This window comes from Dryas octopetala, chromosome 6 (assembly GCF_963921425.1).
Source record: "Dryas octopetala chromosome 6, drDryOcto1.1, whole genome shotgun sequence".
NCBI lineage: Eukaryota > Viridiplantae > Streptophyta > Magnoliopsida > Rosales > Rosaceae > Dryas > Dryas octopetala.
Window position 1 is genome coordinate 8,068,958 of NC_141371.1, and position 18,371 is coordinate 8,087,328.

The 18,371-nt window shown below is 49.9% G+C and overlaps 1 protein-coding gene across 1 annotated transcript; it reads left to right on the forward strand.

Annotated features, from left to right (window-relative positions):
• Positions 1-891: 891 nt before the first annotated feature.
• On the forward strand, positions 892-3,957 carry LOC147281958 (uncharacterized). Its single transcript, XM_086248145.1, has one exon. It carries the CDS (start codon positions 892-894, stop codon positions 3,955-3,957), a length of 3,066 nt encoding a protein of 1,021 aa, XP_086104271.1.
• Positions 3,958-18,371: the final 14,414 nt, after the last annotated feature.

Below are 18,371 nucleotides of genomic sequence, written 5' to 3' on the forward strand. Positions count from 1 at the left end.
TCCTCCGGGCTCGGTTGATTGTTTCAACGAGCTCCGAGAGCTCTTCCTAGGCCAGTATATCATCCAGACCGATAGGATTTACACCACAGATGACCTGACTCGGGTCCGACAGGGTAGCAGGGAATCCCTTCGAGAATACATCACCCGATTTCAGCTAGAACGATCTCGGTGTCGCGACTGTGATGAGAAGGTAGCCTTCGCTGCTTTCAAGGGTGGTCTCCTAGAGGGGGACGTCTTGTTTGAAATCAACCGCTGCAATCCGCACACCTACAAGGAACTCATGCAAGAGGCCATTGCCTATGCCACGGCTGAATTCAAACATATGGAAAGAAGCCGCCCACCATGGATCGCCCAAGTACCAACCAGGCCATCATAGTGCCACCCCAGCCCAAGCCCTACTCGGGTAACCAGTATGGGGGGTCCGGGAAAAAGTTCAATAAATTCACCAAGAAACAATTTGGTGATGGTGGAGGCGGAGGAGAACGAAGGGAGGAAACTTATCAGACATCCTATGCCTCCAGGTTCAAAGTCTACACAATTCTCATTGTTACTTATACATAATTGTATCCCCAGATCAAGGACATACTTCCTAAGCTCCCACCCCGCCCACCACAAACACGGTATCGGGCTAATAAGAACTTCTTTTGCCTTTACCATGACGACCATGGCCATGACACCGAAGCATGCAGAGCCTTTAAGGAGGCAATAGAAATTTTGGTATAGGAAGGGAAGTTAGATGGTTTTATAGACAAAGAAGCCACCGAGAAGGCCAAGACCGAAGGACAACGACGGGGGCGGGTCAATACCATTTGTGGGGGCCCGACCCTCGCTGGCAACTCCAACAGGGCTAGGAAGGAATACGCCTGAAGTGCTCAGCAATGCTCCGGCGTTATGGCTGTAGACTTCCACCGTGGAAAAAAGACTCCTAAGCTCGGGTGGTCGCCCATTTCCTTTGCTAAGGAAGAGGAACGTGATTTAATCTTTCCACACGATGACCCTTTGGTCATTGAGGCCACCATAGCTAATTTCGACGTGGCTCGGATCCTTGTCGATTGTGGTAGCTCAGTCAACATCCTCTTCGCCTCTGCCTTCACAGCTCTTGGGATTGACCAGGAGAAGCTTGACTGGTCGGTCGCTCCTTTACTTAGATTTTCGGGCGATATGGTCACCCCTCTTGGCGGGATTTACCTTCCACTCACCCTTGGGAGGTATCCTTCGTCCGCTACCACAACCACTCAGTTCTTGGTGGTCGACTGCCCCACAGCGTACAACGTCATCCTGGGACGATCAGCCCTTAACCAACTGAAGGTTATGATCTCCACTCACTTGCTTTTGATCAAGTTCCTGACCCCATGTGGCACGGGGGTAGTCAAAGGCAACCAGGTATCAGCCAGGTCCTGCTATACGACTTCCGTCAAGAAGAAGAAAGAGGCCAAGCCCTCTATGGCTGTTTCTGTTTCCCCCACCTACCCTACCCCGGATCCTCCTGAAGATCTCCGTGATTCATCTTTTAGAGCTATTGCCCAACCAGATGACAATCATGTGGAAGAAGTTCTCATCTCACCTGCCTACCCGGACCGCAAGGTACGGGTCGGAACCCAGCTCAGTATTGTTCTCCGAGAAGAACTCATCCACTTCCTTCGTGCCAATGCTGAAGTCTTTGCATGGTCCTATGATGACATGTCTGGGATCTCTCCGGAGGTGATCTCCCATCGCCTAAGTCTTAATCCGCGGCACCGCCCCGTCCGACAAAAGCGCAGGCAGTACAAGCCCGAAATCTATGCTGCTATGAAGGAAGAAGTCGACAAGTTACAGAAAATTGGTTTCATCTGCGAGGTTTCCTACCCGGATTGGCTGACCAATGTTGTGATGGTCAAAAAATCAAATGGCAAGTGGCGGATGTGCGTCGACTTCACTGACCTCAACAAGGCCTGTCCCAAGGACAATTTTCCTCTTCCTCGAATTGACCAACTGGTTGATGCCACAGCAGGCCATGCACTCCTTAGTTTCATGGACGCCTACTCTGGCTATAATCAAATCCTCATGCACAGCTCCGACCAGGAATATACGGCCTTCATTACTGACAGGAGCCTATATTGTTACAAAATCATGCCTTTCGGACTCAAAAATGCCGGGGCCACCTACCAGCGTTTGGTCAACTCCATTTTCTCAGAATATATTGGTAAGTCCATGAAGGTCTATGTGGACGACATGCTTGTCAAGAGTGTCCGGGCGGAGGACCACGTCCACAAACTTTCTGAGATGTTTTCCGTGCTCAAGAAGTATCAAATGCGCCTGAACCCTGCCAAGTGCACGTTCGGCGTATTTTCGGGAAAATTCTTTGGCTTCATGGTAAGCCAAGGGGGGATCGAGGCCAACCCTGAAAAAATCAACGCCTTGATCAATATGCAATCTCCCAGGACTCAGAAGGAAGTCCAGAGCCTAACGGGCCAGGTCGCCGCCTTGACGCGATTCATATCTAAGGCCACCGACTGTTGCGCCCCGTTCTTCAAAACTCTCAAGGCTCGGACAAAATACATTGACTGGACTCCGAAGTGTGAGAAGGCCTTCCAAGATCTGAAAGAGTACATGGGCAAATCACCTCTACTTTCTAAACCCGAGCCAGGGAAAGAGCTACTCCTCTACTTGTCTGTTTCCCTGACAGCCACCAGCTCAATCCTAATTCGACTTGAGGATAGGGTGGATCACCCGGTGTATTATACCAGCAAGGCCCTGCAAGATACTGAGACCAGATACCCAGAGATAGAAAAATTAGCCCTTGCCTTGGTCACATCAGCCCGGCGCCTCCGCCCATACTTCCAGGCTCACCCTATCGTGGTTCTCACCAATCAACCACTTAGGCAAGTATTGCAGCGACCTGAGGTCTCTGGCCGACTTATCAAATGGTCCATTGAGCTGAGCGAATTTGACATTTCCTACCACCTACGGCCCGCGATCAAGGGACAAGCCATTGCAGACTTCATTTCAGAGTCTACATTCCTACCCGAGGCTGAGCCCTCCTCCGCCATTGTGTCGACCACCGACCCACCAACTTCTTCTACTCCGGCAATCAGGTTGGATCGCCCAATCTGGTCTTTATATGTTGATGGATCTTCTAATCAACAGGGCAGTGGAGCCGGACTTGTTTTAATCGCCCCTGACCAGACCACCATTGAGTATGCTCTTCGATTCGGCTTCCAGGCATCCAACAATGAGGCTGAGTATGAGGCCCTCATTGCCGGCTTATCTTTGACACTACATATGGACGTTGAGCAACTCAGAATCTACAGCGATTCTCAACTTGTGGTGAACCAGGTCACGCAGGAATACCAGACCAAGGGTGAGCGCATGACCGCCTACTTCACCAAAGTTCAAAGCCTACTCAATCAATTCTCAGCATACCAGCTCATACAAATCCCTAGGGCAGACAATGAGAGGGCGGATGCCCTAGCTCACCTTGCCTCGGCAGTTGACCATAAAGCTGGGAGGTCTGTCCCAGTTGAGTTCTTACCTCAGCGCAGCACTGATGTTATGGAAGTCTGCCAATCTGAGCAACAAGCTAGTTGGATGGACCCTCTCCTCGCATTTCTTAAGCATGAGAACCCACCTGCGGACAAGACTGAGGCTCGGCGCCTTCGCCATAGAGCCTCCCGGTACACCATTATCAACAACAAGTTATACAAGCGGGGTTTCTCCCTGCCATACTTACGATGTCTTACCCCCGAGCAAGGCGACTATATCCTCCGGGAGATCCATGAAAGGCTATGTGGCAATCATGCAGGGGCTCAATCTTTAGCCCACAAGGCCATTCGCCAAGGCTATTATTGGCCGACCCTCCGCGCTGATGCAAAGAAGCTCACCCAGAAATGCATAAAGTGCCAAAAATTTGCAACTTTTCCGCACCAACCACCCGAGCCCCTAACTACCATGAACAGTCCTTGGCCCTTTGCCCAATGAGGCATCGACTTAATCGGACTAATGACTGAGGGGAAGGGAAAGGTCGAAATGGCAGTAGTCGCAGTGGACTACTTCACTAAGTGGGCAGAAGCCGAGCCCTTGGCAAAGGCAACCACCCAGACCATCAAGAGCTTTGTATGGAAGAACATAATTTGCCGCTTTGGTCTCCCTTACGCCATTATCACTGACAATGGCAAGCAGTTTGAAAACAAAGAGTTCAAGTCATTTTGCTCCGCATTCAACATCAAGGTTTTCTTTGCCTCTCCTGGTCATCCTCAGGCCAACGGGCAGGTCGAGGCAGTCAAAGAGACCATTAAACATACCTTAAAGACCAAGCTTGATGCAAAGAAGGGAAAGTGGCCTGACCTCCTACCCGAAGTCTTATGGTCCTACCGGACGACTTGTCGATCCTCGACCGGGGAAACCCCCTTTTCTTTGGCCTTTGCTTCTGAAGTCGTCATCCCAGATGAGGTCGGGCTTGCCTCTTACCGCCTCGACACATTTTAGCCTGAGCACAATGCTGACCAGCTAGCCCTCAGTCTCGACCTAGCTGAAGAGCATCGGGCCCAGGCTGAGCTACACAAGTATGCTTACCAGCAATGGGCCACTCGATACTACAATTCTAAAGTTAAGCCTCGCCACTTCCGAGTGGTGGACTGGGTCCTGCGTAGCACTACCTTGGCCAAAACGGGTGCTCTGAAACCTAATTGGGAAGGACTGTATGAAATCATTGAAGTCATCCGCCCATGCACATACAGGCTCCGCGCCACAACCAGCAAGGAACTCGGCCACCCTTGGCACGCCAAGCACCTCCGCTACTTTTACAAGTAGACAAATGTTGTACCCCCCGGGGACTTTTTCCAATTTCATCTATGTTATCACTTTAAATAAATACAAGTTCTACCACGGACACGTTTTTCTTCATTTTTATTCAAAGTGTTAATTGTCTGTATGGACCCCCGGGCCATCAAACATCCGACCTTACCCATATCCGCCCCATGCATTCAAGGGAAGCTAAGTACCATGCATTCAAGGCGCGGCTATGGCAAATGCATTCAAGGGAAGCTAAGTACCATGCATTCAAAGAAAAATAGATTTCATGCATCCAAGGGAAACTAAGTACCATGCATTCGAGAAAATTCCGCAATACCATGTATTAAAAAGAAGGGCATCCTACCCCATAACAGGTCGAACACCCTCTAAATCATCCAAATAACAATAAGTACAAAACTTAATAATCAAAAGAGTTTGCAAGTTGGCACGGGCCACATCCGACCCGACCATACAACTCAAACCAAAATAGGGCAATGGTCCGCCCACCCGTGCCCCCGGGCCATGAGTGCAACAGATGCCTATTTGGGATCCTCTCCCATATCACGTTCCCCACCTGTGGATGCTCCGTCCTCATGCTCTACCTGCTGGGTACCTTCCTCCGGGACGTTGCCATGCACCTCGTTACCAGCCCCTAGCAGACCACGCACGCGGTCCCAGTCAAAGTCAGGGCACATCTCCTCGAGCTCCAATTTGCAATCGCCAAAGCCCATGGCATAGCCGCTGTTATACTCATTGTCCAACTCTTGCTTGGCTTGGCTCAGCTCCTGCCCGCACTGCTCCAACTCTTGCCTAGCCTGGTCCACCTCCTTCCTGGCCTGCAGCAGCTCGGCCTGCAACGCATGGTTCTGGGCAACCAGGGTACTGACCTTCTCCTCGGCTAAGAGCGCTCTGTCCTTCCACACCACGAAGCTCGACATCTCGTCCTTCATCTTCTCCACCGTGGCCAGGGCACTAACATGTGCCTGATAAGTAAAGAACAGTGTCTGCCAGGTCGAATGCCACGAAAGTGTTATCACAAGCTATAAAGTTTAAACTTTGGACATCTTATCATGATATACCATTTTCCTTTACCTGGGACTACTCGGAAAAGGCCCGCTGCAAAACAGATAGCGGCTCAACACCATCGCCAATCACCCGGTCATCCCTTCCCTTCTTCAGGGATCCTCCAAAGTCTGTCACCGCCTGCTGTACCAGACGATCCTCCTCTGGGACCGGATCAGACGCAGTGGCTGTCCTCTTGCCCTCTCTCCCGTGCTTGGCCGCATCTAATCCAGTCTTCTTTTTCCTCCCGGGAGAAGCCGCCTTCGGAACATGGGTGTTGGTAGACCCACTATGCCTCATACCCCCGGGCACCGATGCACATCTACTTGTATTCCCTTGGGACAAGCCACCCCCGGCCAACAAAGCCCCCATCATCATCCTCCTCTGAGCAGGCGGGGCAGGACCAACCGGTCTACTTGTTTTCTTCGTATTGGCCATTTTCACTGAAAGACGAACAAAATCAATAAGCACAAGTTATTATCTCATCAACTAATACTCCAAGAGAGGAAGTACAGAAACTCACCTGGAGCTCTGAAGCCGTACTTGGCCAACTTTTCAGGAGACAAGAGGTATGCAGCGCTCAACTTTCGGGCAGGTCGACTCAGCACCCTCCGCACCTCTTCCACGCTATCCTCCGACAATGGAAGCCTCTCCCATTCACCCCCTGCAAAATCAAACAACAAAAGACTCCTATTAGTACAAGCACAATATCAGCTAACAATCCAAATGTACACAGACTAATACATTGGCCCAACCAGACAACCTATTATGTGGAAATTTGTCGGCACCCTATTCATGGTCCTCTTCTCACTTCGGCCGAATTCCCAGGCTCCACTAGCAAAGAACCATTTTTTCTTCCACTCCTTGTGAGCGTCTGGGTGGCCTACCTGTATTTGGCGAGTCGTCCCATCGGTGAACTGCCCGTTCGCCAACTGCGAGCAGTACACCCACCCCCGCAAATTGGGACTCGACTTAATTTCAAACAAGTGTGAAAATTGAGCCATACTCGGAGCACCATACCCCTCATCCCGGAACATCACATACAGCCCAATTAATGTTCTCCAACTATTGGGCGTCAGCTGAGCTGGTGCAATTCCTAACTTCCTCAACATATACTGGAAATATGGGTGGAGAGGAAGCCTAAACCCATGGTGAAAACTCTTGGCAAAATACAAGATATGCCCCTCCGGCGGGTCACTCAAGACATCACTCTCTCCCGGGAGGCTCAGATGGATATAATCAGGAATTTGGAACTCCACCCTCAATTTTTCAAGCTCCTCCTCCTTCATCCTGTTCTCACATAACCCGTCCACGAACCAGTATGTCCTAGGTACAATCTACCTACCCGCATCACCACAGCTGGTGGGCGTCTCTCCATCATCGCTGTCCTCACTACCAGTGCATTTCCCCTCACTTTCCATCACCATGGACAAGCTCTCCTGGACAGTCTTGAACACTTTGCCCACCCCCATGTTTCCACACCCCATCCGGGGACGGGGCATATTTGGCCTCATCGGCGTCCCATCACTTGTGGACGCCCGATCAGACTCCCCCTCATCCATAGAACTGTTATCATCTGAGGAAGCCATGGAATGTCCGACTTCAGTGCACCTGCCCATCCAAGACAAACCACAAATCAAAATGGGAAGTGCTCGGAACACCAAGACAACACCATGGACATTTCAGATCAATACCGGTTTCCCACCCCCCGTATGTGCTCTTCTACCCCCAATTTGACAACATTCACCCTATCACCCTTTCACATGCTCGGCCACCAATCATTTATCAAAGCCAATATTCACAATATCAATTCAAGCAGACAAGCAATAAAAACCCAAGCCTTTACCTGTATTTTGCGGCTCCAACGGCTCAGACGGGTTCCGACCCACTTATCTTGACTCCTCGGTACCTGGCCAAAAACACAACACCCAATAAATTACAAAGTCCAAAAATGAAGGCATGTTGCCTACCCAGTGCTCGGTAAGGCTCATACCCACCTGCACCTCCACCTGCCCCTACTCACATTATCCACAAAATTAACAAATAGAATTCCAAGGTCCGCCTCGGGCTGGACGACCACCATATCTCACAGTTCTACATTTTCCAAGGCAAACAACAATTTTCACAAACAAAGAGCTTGACAGGATTCCCAAATTTTTTTACCTCTAGTGCTTCGAACAGCTCAAATCCGAGCTCGGGTTTTTGCGACGCCTCCGTGTAGTCCGAGCACCCGAGCAGCCTCACGCGCCTTCCGCGCACACCACCGATCTGGGCACACCACAGCCCCCCCAGCGCCGCTGCCCGCGCTCCTACTCCGGCCCGACCAACCCCCCCTCCGACCAGCCCCCCTCTCCGGCTCCTCCTGCGCCAACCCCGAGCTACCCCCCGTGAGCCACCTGTGCCGAGCCCAAGCACAAGATCCGACCCGAGCACGCGCCACTGCTCGGACCCAAGACCCACTACTCGGACCCAAGATGCCCTGCTCTTCCGCCCGTCCGCGCCCACCGCAGCTCGGCCCAAGCCGCACACTTCCACTCGAGCCCACTGCACCGTGCCTCCACGCAGAACCGAGCCCAGCCCGTGCACCACCTCCAGCCCGACCTGCCCCCTGCGAGACCCAAGCAGCCCGCGCACCAGAGCTTCGCTGCTCCGCGCCGCGCCGCCGAGCAAAATCCGGCCACTCCGAGCATCCTATATCCCCTAATCTTCCGCCCACCCGCGCACCCGAGCCCGCGTTCAGATCCGGCCCGAGCACCTCGATCCGAGCCCTCCACCCCGACCCGAGCACCCCAGTCCGAGCTTCCCCCACCCGCGACCCGAGCAGCTCCGGCCACTCCGAGTCTTCCGACCCGAGCTCAGTTAGCCCCCCCCCCTCAAAGTTCCCACCCGAGCAGCCTTTCTCTTTGCTGTTTACACACTCAGCTGCCCATTTTTGGGTTATTTGAAATATCTATTCTCTCTCCAAAAATACCTCTACAGTACCAAGTGTGAGATTTGGGGGGGTATTTTATATTTGGACTCTACTACTTAATCCCAAAAATCTCAATTACAGAAGGCAACATCCCACCATTAAAATCGGACGAGATTCACTGGGATTACACGAAGCGTCTACTACTCGGAATACAGGGTGATCAGAAATTCAAAAAAAAAAAAAAAAAAAAGATCTTTCATATGTAACCCCCAAGCTTTCCTGCAGTACAGCTTTTCTTGCTAAGGAACTTGGGGGACTTCTAGACAATAGCTTAAGCAGGAACAAGTATGTGGTTACTTGTCGTTCTGCTCGGACTTTTTTGTGTACAAAGTTCCCAACCAAGAAGTATCTTTTGCTCGGAAACTTGGGGGACTTCTGTTCGTATGATTAATCGTTTTGGCATAACGACAAGTCACACAAGGCTTAACATCATGCTGTTTGGGCCTAGGCCTAAAAGACTAAGCCCTTCCTGGGCTCCTAGCCCCTGACCTACTAGGCTCCGGCCTCCTAGGCCACGACCTTCTAGGCTCCGGCTCATAGGCTCCGGCCCCCTGGGCCCCGGTCTCTTAGGCTCCGACCTCCCAAGCTCAAGCCTCCTGGGCCCCCGACCCGTGTCAACTCACTCGGATCCTCGAGACCGGTGACACGTGGCGCTCCCACAGTGCAAGTCATCACAAGGGACACGTGTCATCACCGGATTGGTTGACACTCTTCCAAAGGTACTATAAGGCCTACTACTATGCAGTCGGAAAGTGTGACCCAAAACCCATTTTGGGTCACAAATGGGTCACACCTTAACACTATGGGCCGGAAAATGTGACCCAAAAGAGGGAGTAACCCAAAGTGTAACCCAAATTCGGGTTTCAGTGTGAGCCAAATTGTGTGTGACCCAAACCCAGCAGAAGCCCACCCACGTGAGGAGAGAGAAGCAACTGCTGGTGAAAAAGCTGGAGGGCCCCGCGCCTGCAGCTGCTACTGTGCTTGTCGGCTGAACAGAAGAACAGCGCTGGTATGCATGTCATCTCGTGGGCCGCGCCTGGCTTGCCTGGCTGTTGCCGCGTGGCTGCAATGGCTGGTCACCAACGGTCCAGATGAGATGACCGTTGGTGATCAACGACTGCTGTGGTTTGTCTTTTTTTTTTTTTTTTTAGATGGGTCGGGCAAAAATCAAAGGCCTAGATTAATGGACCGTTGATAATCAACGGTCCAGATCGGCCAAATCTTTTTTTTTTAACAAATAATTAATAAATCATTTAAAATAGAAATAATATCCAAAAAATTTCAAAAAAATTTTTAAAAATTTCCCAAACCCTCCAACAGCTATATTTTCAAATGGGTCTATATATATCACACAACACTCATATGGTTTCATCACAAATTACAACCTTTGTTTACCAAATTTGCACAATTTTTTTTTTCTTTGTCATGGCTCCTAGAGGAAGTGCTTGGGTGGTAGCTGAAGATGAAGCCCTAGTGATGGCATACCTAGAGAGGTCTCCCGACGATTGTCTTGGTGCCCAAAATAGAGCCGCCATGCTTTGGGAACAAATTTATCAAATTTTCAAGCGTAACATGGGGGGTGAAACCATTCGTAAGGTTGGCGGTGTTAAAGCATGGTTCGTCAATGTTGTTCTCATTATCATGGATCGCAGTTGATCCTGAAGTTTGCTTGGCTGTCTTTGTATTTGCCGTTTAAGTGTGTTTGTGTTTGTCAGTTGCAGTTTGTGAAATGAAATAAAGGCATTGATTTCTCTTAGCTGACATGACATGACACAACCATCACATACTTGCAAAATAATTCACTGAACCAATGACAAGACTATACACTGACTCCACACTCCATCACATGCACAACACTGTTGCTTCACATGTGAGATTCAAGTATTTGTGAATCTATCAGGGAATCCAATGGGCAAGTTATGCACATTTTTTCCCTATAAATACCAAGGTTTAACTATAAGGCCAACACATTCACATAACTATCGTTTAGAAATTGCTTCCTCTTCCAAGCAAAGTGTCGGTGAGAGCTCCAAGCAAGGCGTCGGTGAGAGCTCCAAGCAAGGCACCAGTGAGAGCTCCAAACAACAGTGCGATCAAAGCATGTGTAAGTGCCTCCCTAACTGTGTTGCACCATTGTGCGATTATTGTTTAATGATGGAGCGTACAAAAGAACCAGACTGGAGGTGCTGCAAGTGTTCGGATGATATTTTGGTCCCTTTGTGTGCATTTTGCAAGAGATTGGAGCTCAAGGATCTATCCAACCACCCAAATCTTCGCCACCAATGGTTGAACCACCTGCCAGAGCCCAAACCACCCGTGCCATGCACATGCGGGAAGAACCCTCCGATTCAACCATGTGATGAATGTGAAACCGAACAGAAGATCTCAGATTGGTATAATTACGGGGGTGTCAATTCTTCATCATCGGACTCCGAATAAGAAGTTCGCTTCATTTTCCGACATGTCGAATGCAGTTGTTGTTGTTGTTGTTGTTGTTTTTTCTTTAAATCATCGTATTGTTCTTGTTTTTTCTTTTAGTGATCGTGTTGTTCTTGTTTTTCCTTTAAATCATCGTGTTGTTTTTCTTGTTTGTGGTTGTTGAAGTCCCGATGTTGTAAGGCTTATGTTGTCTAATTTATGAAATTTTCTTATTTTAAATATATTCAATATTGACCTTATTTTAAAGATCTCATTAAAATAAGACCAATAGAATAATTTTTATTATACTTTAAATTTTAAATTATCAATTAAACATCACTTAATCAATATTAGACATATTTTAAATATGTATAAAACACTGTGACCCAAAATGGGTCACAGCACCATTGCAGTGAGAATTGGGTCACAGCACTATTTGTGACCCAAAATGGGTTTTGGGTCACAAAAAATGGGTTTACCATAGTGGAAGGCCTAAAAGAGGTACCTTCTTGTCACAAAAGGACAATTCAATCAATATTATACTATTCACTCACTCTGCTCTCAGATCTCTCTGAACACTGACTTGAGCGTCGGAGGAGCTTTGGCCGGTACCACACCGGTGCCCTTCCCGCTCACTTTTGTGTACTTGCGCAGGGTGCTTTAGATATCATTCTCTCTCATTACTCACCAGTTGGACCCAGCTATCCGTTCCTACCCCACTTCGACGTGTCATCCATTCAGTGGTGGGTCAACGGGCCCACGTGGTTCGACTCGACGTTGACTGTTTTACCATTTTTCAGCATCAACACTATCCAAATTTTATTCTCTAAAGTAATCAAGCAAGCAAAATAGTCGATTTCTTCTTTTAATTCCATTACCACTCTCTGATTCTAACTTCTTGTTGATGCAAATTTCCGTAAGAAAGTTACAACAACTTAGGGGTAGTGACCTGGCTGATCCAAAGTCCTGCTGGATGATGATGATGTGATCTTCCTGTAGACAAACACAAGATCAAAGGAGATGGACCGGTGTGGTACCAGCCAAACACGCTCCGATGATGAAGTCAGTGATGTGTGTTTGATGGTGTTTGAATGGAAGTGAGGAAGAACATGTGATGAACTTGGGAGAATGGGAAGAACAAGGCAAATGTTCTGGGTTTATTCTCAGCAAGTCCAAGTGTGGTTTTGGTAAGCCAAAGTTTGTGCAAGTGTTTGCTTTGTGATGGCTGGATGGGTCGGGGATCCTGGCTTTGTGCATATAAGTTGGTTTATATAGATAAGGGAAGGTGTGGAGAGTAAGTTACCTGCATGTGATTGAGTGGCTGAGAGAGATCCACGCGTTCGGTCATAACTAGTAGCATGCACAGCTACTCACCTCCTTTGCATTCAATGCTGCATTGAATGCAAGGATGGAAGATCAGGTGGAATGCCCCAATAGTCATGGCTGTGAGCTGGAATGTCTTATCTGTCAGAGAGTCACGTCAGGTGCACTTGAGTATGACGGTTCGTCCCAACGTGATCTTCTTTAGGATGGCGGTGGGAGGCCGAGCCGATCCGAACATATGTCCTCACGTGTAGACGTGAAACCCAGGTGTGATCGGATCGGATTTAGACAAGTCGGCCAAGCCGATCAGGTAGGTAGTGCAGTGATCCCCTCAAGTGAAATCCGGCTGCAACTAGGATTTGAGATGATGATCACCAAAGCCGAGCCGATCCGAACTGAGAATGGAATGGACTGAGTTGATGTGGTGATGTGGAGATCCACGTCTGATCGTGATCGGTCATTGGTCCGGGCCGAGCCGAACCAATGGTTGAGATGATCAGGTGGTGACAAGATTGTCGAAGCACGTCTGATCGTGATCGGTCATTGGGCCGGGCCGAGCCGAACCAATGGTTGAGATGATCAGGTGGTGACAAGATTGTCGAAGCACGTCTGATCGTGATCGGTCATTGGTCCGGGCCGAGCCGAACCAATGGTTGAGATGATCAGACGGTGACAAGATTGTCGAACCACGTCTGATCGTGATCGGTCATTGGTCCGGGCCGAGCCGAACCAATGGTTGAGATGATCAGGTGGTGACAAGATTGTCGAAGCACGTCTGATCGTGATCGGTCATTGGGCCGGGCCGAGCCGAACCAATGGTTGAGATGATCAGGTGGTGACAAGATTGTCGAAGCACGTCTGATCGTGATCGGTCATTGGTCCGGGCCGAGCCGAACCAATGGTTGAGATGATCAGACGGTGACAAGATTGTCGAAACACGTCTGATCGTGATCGGTCATTGGTCCGGGCCGAGCCGAACCAATGGTTGAGATGATCAGGTGGTGACAAGATTGTCGAAGCACGTCTGATCGTGATCGGTCATTGGGCCGGGCCGAGCCGAACCAATGGTTGAGATGATCAGGTGGTGACAAGATTGTCGAAGCACGTCTGATCGTGATCGGTCATTGGTCCGGGCCGAGCCGAACCAATGGTTGAGATGATCAGGTGGTGACAAGATTGTCGAAGCACGTCTGATCGTGATCGGTCATTGGTCCGGGCCGAGCCGAACCAATGGTTGAGATGATCAGGTGGTGACAAGATTGTCGAGGCACGTCTGATCGTGATCGGTCATTGGGCCGGACCGAGCCGAACCAATGGTCGAGGTGTGACTGGAGAAAAATGATCTCCAGATCCGAGCCGAACTGATGGTGCCGAAAAAGATGATCTCTCGAATTCCTGGTGAATCCCAATGTCGGTTCGGATCGGATATGGGTAATCCGGAGGTAAGAGCCGATCTCATATGTACGTGATGTTGGCGTTGCTAAGCTGAGATGATGACATAGATGGCTGGGTCTGACCAAGTTGACCATCAAAGAGTCTGAGCAAAAATGGGACTTGGTGTGCCACGTGTTGGTCTGTGATTGGCCATTGAATCCATGTGGATTTATCCACAAACAGGAGTCCCCCAACTTCCGGTCCGAGCAGACTTGTGATGGATTGGAAGTTGAAAAAAAGTGATGACCTGTAAGAAGTGACATTCGGCCTGACTTGGCCATTATGATAAAATGCAATGATAATTCTCAATTTATTTTCGGATCAGTCTGATGAGCATGACGAAAATAAGAAGAAACTATAAATCCCTGATGATCTCAGATGGGTTTGATGTGTCCATTGAGATATTAGGAATTTTGTTTTTGAGAAAAATATTCAAACTTACTTTCAGATCGGCTCGGTATGCACGATAAAAGTTTTGAGCTTGAAAATATTTTTCTTTTTGGAAATATCCTGTCGAACGTTAGGACTGTAGAAAGTCACTTCGGCTCGGCCAGGGATTTTTATAGACCTGATGAGTCTTTTCCTGTTGGGCGCCGGGACTGTAGCCAGTCGCTCCGGCTTGGACCAGGTGTTTTTAGAGACCTTTGAGTCTTTTCCTGTTGGGCGCCGGGACTGTAGCCAGTCGCTCCGGCTTGGACCAGGTGTTTTTAGAGACCTTTGAGTCTTTTCCTGTTGGGCGCCGGGACTGTGGCCAGTCGCTCCGGCTTGGACCAGGTGTTTTTAGAGACCTTTGAGTCTTTTCCTGTTGGGCGCCGGGACTGTGGCCAGTCGCTCCGGCTTGGACCAGGTGTTTTTAGAGACCTTTGAGTCTTTTCCTGTTGGGCGCCGGGACTGTGGCCAGTCGCTCCGGCTTGGACCAGGTGTTTTTAGAGACCTTTGAGTCTTTTCCTGTTGGGCGCCGGGACTGTGGCCAGTCGCTCCGGCTTGGACCAGGTGTTTTTATAGACCTGATGAGTCTTTTCCTGTTGGGCGCCGGGACTGTGGCCAGTCGCTCCGGCTTGGACCAGGTGTTTTTATAGACCTGATGAGTCTTTTCCTGTTGGGCGCCGGGACTGTGGCCAGTCGCTCCGGCTTGGACCAGGTGTTTTTATCTTCAAAATCTGAGAATCAAAGTGGATCTAGATGTGTTCATCTATATTTGTCGAAAGAAGATCAGATCGGACAGTCCCCGATCTTGATCAAGTCAGAGGAAATGTTTAGAACACCATTGTAGAACCAGGCGAACACTTCAGTATTTGTGCGTAGGTATGCAAGTGCGTTTGAGCACTGAGCCGAGCTGATCTGAGTCTTGAGCCGATCCGAACAGGTTGGTCCGATTTCTCCTCGAAAAAACCGGGACTTCCTCCCAATCCCTAATAGGGAGAGGCCGAACCGATCGGGCAGATAATGCAGTAATCCTTTCAAGTGAAATCCGGCTGTGACTAGGATTTGAAATGATGATCACCAAAGCCGAGCCGAGCCGAGCTAGGATAACCAAGAAAAGATGAACACTCAATTCTTAGAAGATCCTCAGATCGGGTCGGATTGGATGTGGGGGATCCGCCGGGATGATCCAACCCGATCTGAAGGGCCAGAGGCGAAGTCGAAGGTCTCAGCCCTCAACCAATATGAGCATCTCTGGTTTCAACGGTGTTGGTGGTCCTCCTTGGGTCAGTGATCTTCACCCTTGGGGCTCCGGTCAGGAATTGATTAATCTTGTCAGCTCGGGCGAGAGTCTCTATTGCGTCGCGAAGAGAGTAGCAGTTGTTCGTGACGTGACCATGGTTGGAATGGTACTTACAATAGATATCTTCCTTGATTTTGTCCTGAGGTGGACCTCGAATCTCCTTAGGGACCGGGAGCAGATCCTTGATTTTGGAAAAGATATCCTCCAAGCTTGTGTTCAACGGGGTGAACTCAAGGTACTGGACGTAACGAGGCTCCCCGCTTAGGAGTTGGCTTGACTCCGCAGTTTTGGTCTTCTTCCCTTGAGACAGGCGATTAGGGTATGAGGTTTCTTCCTCCTTCCGCTTGGGAGTTGACTGGTTGGTTTTCAGTGCTTCCACTTGAGCGTTCCACTCTTCAGCTCGAGCCCATTTGGTGGCTTCAGCGGAGAGCTCGTCGTAGGTGGATGGAGGGTTCCTCATCAGATGGGAGCGGAGTCCCCCGGCGAGCAGACCTTGCATAAGAGCGTTCTTAGCCGATCTGTCGTCGCAATCATCACACTTCGTGTATTCGATGTTGAAGCGGATCAGATAGGTCTTAAGGCTCTCCCCTTCCTGCTGTTTGATGAGTGACATATCGTTCAAGTTGTAGAGTCGTTCGGATACAACCTGATATCTCGTCAGGAAGGCTCTCCGGAGATCGGAGAAAGAGTCAATGGAGTTCGGCTGGAGAGTTCGAAACCACCCTCGAGCCGATCCCTTCAAGGTTGAAGGGAAGATTCTGCACTTCGTGGCCTCAGATGCCTGGCAGGCCTCCATGGCATATCTGAAGCTGTCAAGATGATCGTAGGGATCTCTAGTCCCGTCGTACTGATCCATCTTGGGGGGTTTTGTATCCCGGGAGACCTCAGCATCCATGATCCTGCTGGTATATGGGAGGGGGAGCTCTTCCCCGTGATCGGTTCTACCGGTGTACCCCCTGGAGACCCCGACTTGGCCGAGCCGATCGTGGACACTCCGGATTTGGCCTTTGGACCAAAGTCCGGACAAGATTTTCCACATTGGGTGGGGTCGGCTCGGCCGCAGTTTCCCCTGAGCACTCGGTCCGGTTACCGAGTCTCTCGTTTACCGGCTGACGAGTGATCCTCTCACTCACCGGACGTCGGTCGGACATGACCATGGTTGGGCCGAGCCGATCCCGTGTAGGTTGTCTGCCGGTCTGGGTGCTGGAAGAGGAAGGTTCGGGCTCTTCTTCCGGGATTACGTTCGGCTGCGGACCAAGTCTACTCCTGGTTGGAGTTCTTTGTTCGGCCGATCCGGTCCGTATTGGGTTTCCGAATGGAGTCCCCAGTCTGGTTCGGATCGGCGATCTCGGTTCCTCGCTCGGATCATCATGGTAACTTCCGGGAGGTGAAGTAGAGTCTCTGACATAGGCTTGGCGTTTTTGTTGGATGATCTGCCAAGCATTTAAGAACTCGAGCTGATCAATCAAGGGCATACTCTCGAAGCCAGGGAATGAGCAATCGATGTTCCGTCGGCAAGAGTGATTGTCGATGTCAGCCTGAGTGACTTGTGGGGGACGAGCTGGAGAAAGAACCTCGGGATCAGCTCGGGTCATTCTCGTGTTATTGCCGATCCGAACACTCATCCCTTGCTGAGCTCGGAGGCGTTGCAGTTTGGCGGTCTGTTCTGCCTGTTTAGTAAAAAGCTCATTGTTTTGCCTAAGAAGTTCGTTCTCAGCAGCAAGTTGTTCTTGATTTACCCTTCTCAAGAGCCTATTGGTAGCTCTGAGATCGGCTGGGTCATTGCTGATCCCAGCTCTTCCAGAGGGATTGGCTCCTCTCGTCTTTTCAGGTGTCTCAGGCTGATGTTGTTCATCATTCTGGGATCCTCCTGAGGAAGAGCTACTGTCGCGAAAGATGGTAGTCATGATGACTTGTGTGAAGGAAGAGCTTAGCACTTGTGGTGATGTACACAACGGCTGAAGTCGATCTTCCCACAGACGGCGCCAATCTGTTGATGCAAATTTCCGTAAGAAAGTTACAACAACTTAGGGGTAGTGACCTGGCTGATCCAAAGTCCTGCTGGATGATGATGATGTGATCTTCCTGTAGACAAACACAAGATCAAAGGAGATGGACCGGTGTGGTACCAGCCAAACACGCTCCGATGATGAAGTCAGTGATGTGTGTTTGATGGTGTTTGAATGGAAGTGAGGAAGAACATGTGATGAACTTGGGAGAATGGGAAGAACAAGGCAAATGTTCTGGGTTTATTCTCAGCAAGTCCAAGTGTGGTTTTGGTAAGCCAAAGTTTGTGCAAGTGTTTGCTTTGTGATGGCTGGATGGGTCGGGGATCCTGGCTTTGTGCATATAAGTTGGTTTATATAGACAAGGGAAGGTGTGGAGAGTAAGTTACCTGCATGTGATTGAGTGGCTGAGAGAGATCCACGCGTTCGGTCATAACTAGTAGCATGCACAGCTACTCACCTCCTTTGCATTCAATGCTGCATTGAATGCAAGGATGGAAGATCAGGTGGAATGCCCCAATAGTCATGGCTGTGAGCTGGAATGTCTTATCTGTCAGAGAGTCACGTCAGGTGCACTTGAGTATGACGGTTCGTCCCAACGTGATCTTCTTTAGGATGGCGGTGGGAGGCCGAGCCGATCCGAACATATGTCCTCACGTGT